General features: G+C 34.5%; 2 protein-coding genes across 5 annotated transcripts; both read right to left on the minus strand.

The window, feature by feature from the left end:
* Positions 1 to 447: 447 nt before the first annotated feature.
* Positions 448 to 4,679, minus strand: LOC135838059 (uncharacterized). Of its 4 annotated transcripts, none has more exons than XM_065353591.1 (9): positions 3,620 to 4,679; positions 2,428 to 2,549; positions 2,277 to 2,321; positions 2,067 to 2,175; positions 1,773 to 1,977; positions 1,529 to 1,673; positions 1,230 to 1,382; positions 1,004 to 1,113; positions 448 to 731 (listed from the first exon to the last, which is right to left on the minus strand). In XM_065353591.1, exons 4-9 carry the CDS (start codon positions 2,108 to 2,110, stop codon positions 513 to 515), a joined length of 876 nt encoding a protein of 291 aa, XP_065209663.1. In that variant the 5' UTR covers positions 2,111 to 2,175; positions 2,277 to 2,321; positions 2,428 to 2,549; positions 3,620 to 4,679; the 3' UTR covers positions 448 to 512. The 4 variants fall into 4 exon arrangements, 3 of the variants coding, with proteins under 3 accessions (XP_065209663.1, XP_065209664.1, XP_065209662.1); XM_065353592.1 differs by lacking the exon at positions 3,620 to 4,679 and adding an exon at positions 2,953 to 3,120 and having other exon boundaries at positions 1,773 to 1,963; XM_065353590.1 differs by lacking the exon at positions 3,620 to 4,679 and adding an exon at positions 2,953 to 3,120.
* A 108-nt stretch (positions 4,680 to 4,787) lies between these two features.
* On the minus strand, positions 4,788 to 9,519 carry LOC135838063 (acetylcholine receptor subunit delta-like). The gene is made up of 9 exons (XM_065353596.1): positions 8,886 to 9,519; positions 8,224 to 8,363; positions 8,076 to 8,120; positions 7,855 to 7,964; positions 7,541 to 7,748; positions 6,276 to 6,420; positions 5,995 to 6,147; positions 5,767 to 5,876; positions 4,788 to 5,060 (listed from the first exon to the last, which is right to left on the minus strand). The coding sequence occupies exons 1-9, from the start codon at positions 8,986 to 8,988 to the stop codon at positions 4,842 to 4,844; spliced, it is 1,233 nt and encodes a 410-aa protein (XP_065209668.1). The 5' UTR covers positions 8,989 to 9,519; the 3' UTR covers positions 4,788 to 4,841.
* Positions 9,520 to 9,572: the final 53 nt, after the last annotated feature.

Genomic DNA, 9,572 nt, shown 5'->3' on the forward strand with positions numbered 1-9,572 from the left:
TATCTCCCCCCCCCCCTAAGCCTCTCCAATGTAATCCAATCAAAACTGCTAGAAAGTCCCAACTTCTGCTGAAATATCAAAAAATGTCCTACTTTTCGACGAAAATTCGGAAACAAGAATTCCCAAGTTTTGCCAAAATTGGTTGTTTTTGAAGATATAAGAAATCATGTCGCAAAGAAAATGAAGAATTGTGAATTTTCGAGGGCTTTTGCCCAGCTCATGTCCTATTTTTGATACCCCGAGTAGACAGTAGATGGTTTTGGACAGTTCTATTAATGAGTCATACATCTCAATAGTGTGATTATTTTATTTTATTTCTATTTTTTTTTTTTTTTACCTAGTTTGCAGTTTTTATTTTGAAGAAAACCTTCAATATTAGATAGTCAAAAAGTGTGTCAGTAGGATCAGTCATTCTTTCTAGACAGAGAGGATTTGGAAAAGAAAAAAATTCAATCTACTCGTATAATGTTTTAAATTATAATCAAATCGATACGAAAAGTATTTGTGCTATTTTAGGTCATAAAACTTATGGTAAGAAATATAAGAAGAATCGCACAAATCGTGAATAATAAATACTCGATAACTAGAGCAATTCTCAACCATTCGTTTTCAGATTTTTGTGACAGTGACTCCTCAATTGTGCATTCGTCCTCACAGGGTGTAACGTCTTCAAACGATACCATTTTCATCGCTTCATTTTCACGATTGTTTTCTTTCAAATTTCCAACTTCCTAAATTTGAAAGCAAACAAAAGATGATAAATGTGTACTGCGTAAACGAAGTTGAAAACAAGGCATGTTACTAAAAGTAAGTATTATGAAATAATTTCAACAGATGTTGCTGTTTGAAGTCATGTAGATCCCTAAAGTAAGCTAACACATTTTTAAATCATTAGGAATCCGAAGATCTGCCCAATTGTAGGTTCTTGAAAATTAAAATAGGTACCCCAGGATCACTAGTTACTACGCTATTATAAGGAAATAAGATGTAGATAATCAAGTACCGTGATCAACGATGGATGATATGTGTGCGATTTCCTAGCTAATCTTAGTAGGAAGGCAGTGATACAGCTGGATATTCCCACCATTGAAAATATCGTGCCAAATGCGATCACTATAAAATTAATAAAAACATACTTAAATGAAGCAACAGAAACACAGGTCTATGTAAAAAGAATTTTCAAAAGGTCTGTTTGTACAACGGTAGGTGCCTACTTATTTATTACTTACAGAAATTAGGAGCTATTACGGTGAAATTGGGAATTAAATTCATCAAAATAACAAGGGAAATGACCAGCATTAGCAGAGATAATACTTTCGATGCCAGTTTGATCCTGCTTACTGGCGATATCAGAAACGATGTAAGAAGCACCAAACTAACAGCTGTAAAGTAGGTTAGTTGTTTATTCAGCAGTTTTTTTTTCTTCTTAAAACAAGGAAGTGGTCTACCGAAGTAAACAACTATTATCTAGAATTAATGTTGAGCACCTACTTGAGTGAAAATAAGTACTACTATACAAATTACAAACCTATAAGTGTCAAACACGACACAACTTGCAAGGAACGACTTTTCATTTTTAAGGTCAGCTCAACTATCAAGTGGGGAAAAGCCATTTCTTTTTTGACATCAGTGATAGTCCATAACGATGCCACTCCGGGGAAACGTTCCAAGTACTTTAAATTTATAATCACCACGCGCCCAAGAAAAAAACGCGTTAAGAAAAAACTACCAAAACCTACCTGCGGCACCCACCGATATAAAATAAAGCTTACCTTGCCAAAAGTGACATACATTTCTGGTGTATCAATTGTGAAATTAAGGATACACTTGTGCGGATCCCATGGCCAACTACTAGAGCTTATTTCACACCTCGTGTATAAATTCACTGTTGACACCCAATGCAAGAAGCCATCTGACTGAATTATCAAGTGGCCTGCTCCGAAAGAATTGTTGTACCTGGAATCTACGAACAAATTACTGAAATTTTGTACCACGTTAGTTATTTGTTTTTTCAAGTGCAACAAGTGTTGATTGATGGATTTGCTGATAATGAGAATTGTTCATACTTGTTCAATGTTATACTCGGCCTCCACACCGAATCAGCTTTCATATTTTCAAAAAAAAAATACCTCCAAATTTCTTTTCGTCCCAGGCTGTTCGCTTATCATCCCACTGCTGTCGAACGTACACACATGTGTAAAATGGTATAGCGAAAGCAAAGTACAATGGGTTACCACGTCAACCCAAGTCAATCGATGAAAAAATTAATTACCTACCAAAAGTATTCTCCCGATCAATAGAAGGACTCCATCTTCGATATCCTGAAAAATTAAATAACATTTTTATCACACAAATTTTTAAACCCATAGATTTTTCGGTAGTGTAACGACGAGATTTTTAAAAATTCATAATAAATGTAAATCTTACCAAATCAACGTATGCCATAACCATTTCTGCTATAGTTGTAATAGCAGACTGTGCATGAGGTGGAGGTGAAAGTAAGTCGAAGTTGGAATTTAAATAACATCGGAGTCGAGTTTCATTGCTACCTGTTAAAGTTCAATACATAGGTACCTAATTAGTGAAATAAAATCGCATGCTGATTGCACTGATTGAGCAAAACTCGAAAACTTTCGCTCCGTATTGTGGTTACCCTTATACATATAGCACGACTAGTGAGCAAGCTTACAACTTTTGACTTGTACCTTAGTGGGAAATTTCGCTAATTTTGTAAGTGCTGTGCCCAAGGAGCTATTCTCTCCTCTCCACTCTTACCGGTTCTACTCATACAATATTTTAAGAAAATTCTGCAAATTTCTACTCATTATTTCTTACTAAAGTAAGCAACAATGAATACATAAAATTGTGGGTGGAATGATCTCAAAATAGAATGAGACGAAAATTTGAAACTCTAAGTTCAATGTAACAATAAATACCTATTTGTACATATACCTGTTGTACATTCACAGTCACGTACTCCGTTTGTGTAACTCACACTCAGTAAAATTTGAAAAACAATGTAAAATTTCACTGACATTGAGCCAAAAATTATTTCACTGTGTTAAACTTATGCTCCAAGTAACGCACAAGAATATGAAACCAAAGATGTCATTTTTATCAACAGTTTGATAATAATTATAAACTATGATGAAGTAAGTATTAGGAATAAAGGAAATGAAGATGAAAAAAAAACAACTCGGCGGAAACCAAAACTTGATTTTTCGCGGATTCACATTGTTCATTCATTCGTACTTTTTATACGTATTTCTAAACTTTGATTCGAATATCATACCGGATGGTCCGGATACGATATGAAATATTCAGCCCACGTATTCTACTATGTAGAAAGAAATAATTAATAAAATTCCTCCTTGAAAAAAGTTGCATTAGGTAAGTATGTACAAACAATTTGGGCAAAAATTTCGTGGGAGTGAAAAAAACCCTCCTTTTAATTTTGGTTTATAGGTGGTGAGTATTCATAAACAAATAAGGCGTTTGTTTTCAACAATTTCAACCTCGCTCCATTCGAGCCAACCTATGTACTTCTCTTTTGCAACTTCAAAGTTTAGGTTAAAATAAAAATTCAGTTTTTCAAATTGGAAAAATGTTGCCAACTTACCGCCAGCCAGTCTCCTAACAACGTTTTGAATCTGACAAAAGAGTTGCCTATCTTATCGCCTGCCTTTGGGAAAAATACTCATCTTCTTCGTTGTTAAGCTGATGGGATGTCATATGGCACGTCCTACGAGAAATAAAAACAGAAAAAATGTTAAACTAAGTAATTATTTCCAATAAAAAATATAAACAAAAAAATTAATAGCATATAATGTACAATATTTAAATGTTTCTACTCGGTAATTTATTTTTCTATCCCGTCATATTTTTATACGAAATATGGTTACACTAGGTATTCAACTCATAAGACACGCATTCAATTTTTAAAAAAAACACTCACGCATTAAGCGTGAAAAGACCGACTTTTCGTTAAATATAAATCGTTTACGAACCAATCGATGCACTTTTCAAGTGAATGATTCGAAAACAAAATATTGATTCGGTTTTCAGTTTTTGTGAAACTCTTGTACTATGTATTAGAATTAGGAACTGACCTGTTTTCAAGCGAATCGAATCGAATCATTCGCGAACGAATTGAATAATATTTGGCGAATCATTCGTGAACGAATCGATTCGTTCAAGTGACGTCTTCTTCGCGAACGAATTGATTCATGAATTATTGAATTATACAATTCGTTCGCGAATGAATCTTTTCTTACGCAAATTGTTCTTTCAAATTCATTTGTCAATTTTTGGGAAATTTAACAAATTTTAGAGACCCATCATTCATTTTTCATGAAAAAAAAAAATCAACAGTGGAATTCAATTTTTAACCTACTTTCGACGTCCTAAGTCGATTGGTGGTGGTTTCAAACCGTTCTGCAGCCTCAAACGGATTTTTTTTTTGGATTTTCTAGTTTTCAAAAAAATTTAGTCAATAGAATGAAAACAAAAATTCAGCACCTAGGTATCACAGGCGTGCCGAATAAGAGTGCGTGGTGAGGGAGTGTTTCACCTTCGGTCAGAAAGTCAAAACTCCGAATTGACTGTAAATGGTTTTGGGCAGTTTTGCAATGAGTCAGACAACTCAATAGTGTGATTATTTTTTTCAATTATTTTTTGACTTCACAGTTTTTACTTTGAAGAAGACCTTTAATATTGGAAAGTCAGAAAGTGTCAGTAAGATCCGTCATTTTAGACAGAGAGGTTTTAGAAAAGAAAAAAGTTCAATCTACACATGTTTCAAATTTTAATCAAATCGATACGAAACCTATTTTTGTGCTATTTCAGATCATAAAACTTATGGTAAGAAATGTAACAAGTATTGCACAAATCGCAAATAACGAATGCTCTATCAATACACCGATTCTCAACCATTCATTTTCTGATTTTTTTGATAGTGATTCCTCAATTGTGCATTCGTCCTCACAGGGTGCAATGTCTTCAAACGATGCCATTTTCATCGCTTCATTTTCACGTGTGTTTTCTTTCAAATTTCCAACTTCCTAAATTTGAAAGCAAACATAAAGATGAAAAATATGTAGGTACTGCGTAAACGAAGTTGAAAACAAAGCACGATAATATGTATTATGAAATCGTTTCAACAGATTATTTCTGTTTGAAGTCATCTAGATCCCTTTCTTACGTTAGTAGGGGAGTTTTTACTGTTTTCATATTAGGTGCCCATGAACTTATATCAAGATTCTAAAAAAATATCTAGGTATTGTATTTAAAGTTGATGTTGAAAAAAAATCCAGGAATAGAAATATTGGTCAAAATTTAACATGTGGACAGAAATTGAAACCGCTCAACAATCATCATTACCTACAGGTTCCAAGAGACAAAATGACGTTACTTGCATCTTTATTTTTTGTATTGTTTAATTTTTTTAAAAGACTAGGTTTTAGTTAAAACTTGAAAGCTTCCTGAAATTTCTGAGTTTATGCTGAGCATTATTTTTGAGTTCCCTAACACAACTGGGATATTTCATTTGGGAACCCGTGGATAGGCGCAATGAATGAACACCAATTATGGTACTCCTTATGTCGAAATTCGAATAAGAAAGTAAACTAGGTAGGTATCACATTTTTAAATCATTAGAAACCCAAAGACCTGCCTAATTCAGGTTCTTGAAAATTAAAATAGGTACCCCAGGATCACTAATTACTGCGCTATTACCTATAAAGAAATAAGATGTAGATAATCAAGTACCGTGATCAACGATGGATGATATGAGCGTGATTTCCTAGCTAATCTGAGTAGGAAGGCAGTGATACAGCTGGATATTCCCACCATTGTAAATATCATGCCAAATGCGATCACTAAAATGAATAATAACATACTCGAATGAAACAAACAAAAACGCAGGCATACCTATGTGAAATAGTTTTTCAAAATGTCTGTTTGTGCAACGTAGGTGTCTACTTATTTACTACTTACAGAAATTAGGAGCTATTACGGTGAAATTTGGAATTGAATTCATCAACATAAGCATGGCAATAACGAGCATGAGCAGAGATAATATTTTGGATGCCAGTTTGACTCCGCTTTCTGGCGATATCAAAAACGATGGAAGAAGCACCAAACTAACGGCTGTAAAATGAGTTGGTAGTTGAATTCTTTTTTTTCTCTCTCTCTCTCTTAAAAAAAAAACCAGTGGTTCGACAAACTAACCAACTACTATCTAGAGTTAATGTTGAGTAAAATACTATCATACAAACCTATAAGTTTCAAACACGATGTAATTTGCAAGGAATGGCTTTTCATTTTTAAGGTCAGCTCAAATATCAAGTAAGGAAACTCCAGTTCTTTTTTGACACCGGTAATAGTCCATAATGATGGCACTCCAGGTACATTGTCCACGGACTTCAAATTTATAATCACAGGTTACATATTGTATTATGTTAGGTTAATGTTGTTTTTTGCTCATTTGCATGGCCTTTAAAACTCGATTAGATGAAATTTTGTGGAAATTTCAGGTTTTAAAAAATCTGCTGTAGGCTCTAGGAATTTCCAAAAAATTTCTGGATGATCCAAAATGACCTGATTAGAGTGCAGAGTGAATTTTGGATTTCCGGCTTCATTTTGTGAAATTATAAGTATGGAAATTTCAAGCACTGAAAATTTTGCTGGAGGTTCCAATATTTTCCAAAAAATCGCTGGGGGCTCCAAAACGACTTAAAGTCTACCTGCAGTCGACTTTCATAGCGTATTGAAATTATGATGAAATTTTGTAGGAATTTCAAGTTTCAAAAATCTACTGGAGATTCCAAGAATAATCAAAAAGTAGATGGAGGCTCCAAAATGACTTACACTCACCGGCAGTCGACTCAGTAGGGTGTTTACGTTGGAGTGCAGCGTGATTTTCGGATTTCCTACTTCCTTTGATGAAATTTTGTGAAAATTTTAAATTTAAAAAATCTGCTGGAGGCTCCAGAACTGCTCAAAATGGGTTTAAACTCGATTTGGCACGTCGAAAATAGAGCATATGCCAAACTAGGTCAATTTGGTAAAAATATCATTTTTTTTCTCATTTTTGGCTGAAATTTGATTTTCAAAAATTCACCAAAAATCGAATCATGCACTATAACATTTGAAATTTTGTAGTGCTAGTGCCTATCTCAAGTTCAACTCTCGACTTAAATCAAACTGATAAGCACTGAGCATCCCGGCGGCGCTCATAGGAGTAATTGCACCGCCCCCCCCCGCGACGATCCTCCGGGACAACTTTTTCTTAAAGGGGACATCCTAAGGAACATTTTAAAGCACACTTGCCAAAAAAAAGTTGGCCTTACTTACAAAATGGCGGCCATTTTGTAAGTAAGGCCAACTTTTTTTTAAGCAAGTTTGCTTTAAAATGTTCCTTAGGATGTCCCCTTTAAGAAAAAATTTGTCCCGGGGGATCGCAGGGGGGGGGGGTGCAATTACTCCTATTGTCATATGCCGGACTATTAATAATACGTATGGCCGGATGGGTAAAGCTTACCTCAAAGAAAGTGACAGAAATATCTGGCGTATCGATCGTGAAATTGAGGATGCACTTCTGAGGACCCCATGGCCAACTATTAGAGCTTAGTTTACATCTAGTGTGTGAATTCACTGACGACATCCAATGTAAGAATCCATTCGACTTCATTTTCAAGTGGCCAGTCCCGAAACAATTGGTGTAGTACCTCTCGTCTAAAAACAAATTGCTGAAATTTTGTACGACATTAGATACCTACGTACCATATTTGTTTTTTCAAGTGCAATAAGTAGGTAATGATTCATCGATTTTTTGATGATGAGAATTGTTCGTACTCGTTCAATGTGAAACTCGGCCTCCACACTGAATCAGCTTCAATATCTTCTAGGATAAGCGGATCTATAAATTCTTCTGCGCCATACACTGTTCGTTCATCGTACCATTGCTATCGAATGCAGCATACATAAATGTACTAGATACAGCAATAAAATAGTAGCGAAAGTGGAGCACAATGGATTTCCACGTCAAACCATCAAAAAATTGATTAGTCACCTACCATAAATATACTCCCAATTAATAGAAGTATTCCGTCTTCGATATTCTAAAAAATTGAATAAAATTTTCATCACGCAAATTTATAAACTCGTAGATTATTGCTTAGGTTACTAGCAGTAGGTACAGCTTTAAAAATCCATAAATCTTACCAAATCAACATATGCCATAACAAAATCTGCTTTAGTATCATTAGAAGACTGAGCATGAGGTGGAGGTGAAAGCAAGTCGAAGTGCGAAAATACAACACATTTGAATGCCGACGCCGCGACCGTTTCGTGAGAGTAGTTGCCTGTTAAAGTTCAACAATGACTAATGAGTGAAATTAAAATTGCATACTTATTCTACTGATTGAGCAAAACTTCAAAATATTTGTAGTAGGTTTACAACATTTGACTAGTATATGTATGTACTTAATGGGAAATTTCGCCAATGTTTAAAATGCGGTGTGCTCACTGCTCAGGGAGCTATACATGTAGTGATGGCTTCTCAAATGCAGGAGGATACCTATATCAGAAATAAAATGAATGTGATTCTCTGATGGTCCAGCAGGAAAAATCCGCAGAAATAGTTGGAAGCAAAATTGGAAGAATTTTTTGATCTCCTCTCCACTGATTCCACTGCTTATGCTTCTTTTATTCGTACACTTAGGATATTTTAATAAAATGTTGCAAATTTCTAATTATCATCATTCCTTAAAAAGCAACAGAGAGTTGCATATAAAAATTGTGGAATGATCTCAAATGTAACGAGATGAAAATTTCAAACTTTCAATTCGATATAAGAATACCTATTTGTATAGGTAGGTACCCACCTGGTTTACTTTCACAGTCACGTAAGCGTCCGTTTGTGTAAGTCACACTTAGTAAAATAAGAAAAATAACGTAATATTTCACCGACATTGGGCCAAAAATCATTTCACTGTGTTAAACTTATGCTCGAATAAGTAACGTACGTACTTGAATATGAAACCAAATAGGTACTTATGTCATTTTTATCAACAGCTTGATATACCTAAACTATGATGGAGTATTAAGTAGGAATAAAGGAAATGAAAATGAAGATAACTCGTACTTTTTATACGTATACATATTTCTAAACTCTAATACGAATATCATGGCGGATGGTCCACATACGATAAGAAATATTCAGCCCACGGTATCCTACTATACCAAAGAACTTATTATAATGAAATTCAATTTGTTTGATTTGGCCACTCCAACGATCCTTTAGAAATTCGAAGAACATACAATCTCATCAATTGAAAAATTTCGAAAATCCGGGAAAATGCTACAAATTACAAAAAAGTTGATCATACATTAGATATGCCGAGTCGACTGGAGATGGTTTTGGGCCGTTTTGACGCCTTAGAAATGTTCTGAAAATAACTTGAAATTGGGTAGATAGATACGTACCTATGTACAAGTACAACTGAGTATCTTAGAAATCTGATGTGTGATTTTTATTTTTATTCTAAAGAAGACCTCCAATAATTGGATAG

This window comes from Planococcus citri, chromosome 2 (genome assembly GCF_950023065.1).
Source record: "Planococcus citri chromosome 2, ihPlaCitr1.1, whole genome shotgun sequence".
Lineage (NCBI taxonomy): Eukaryota > Metazoa > Arthropoda > Insecta > Hemiptera > Pseudococcidae > Planococcus > Planococcus citri.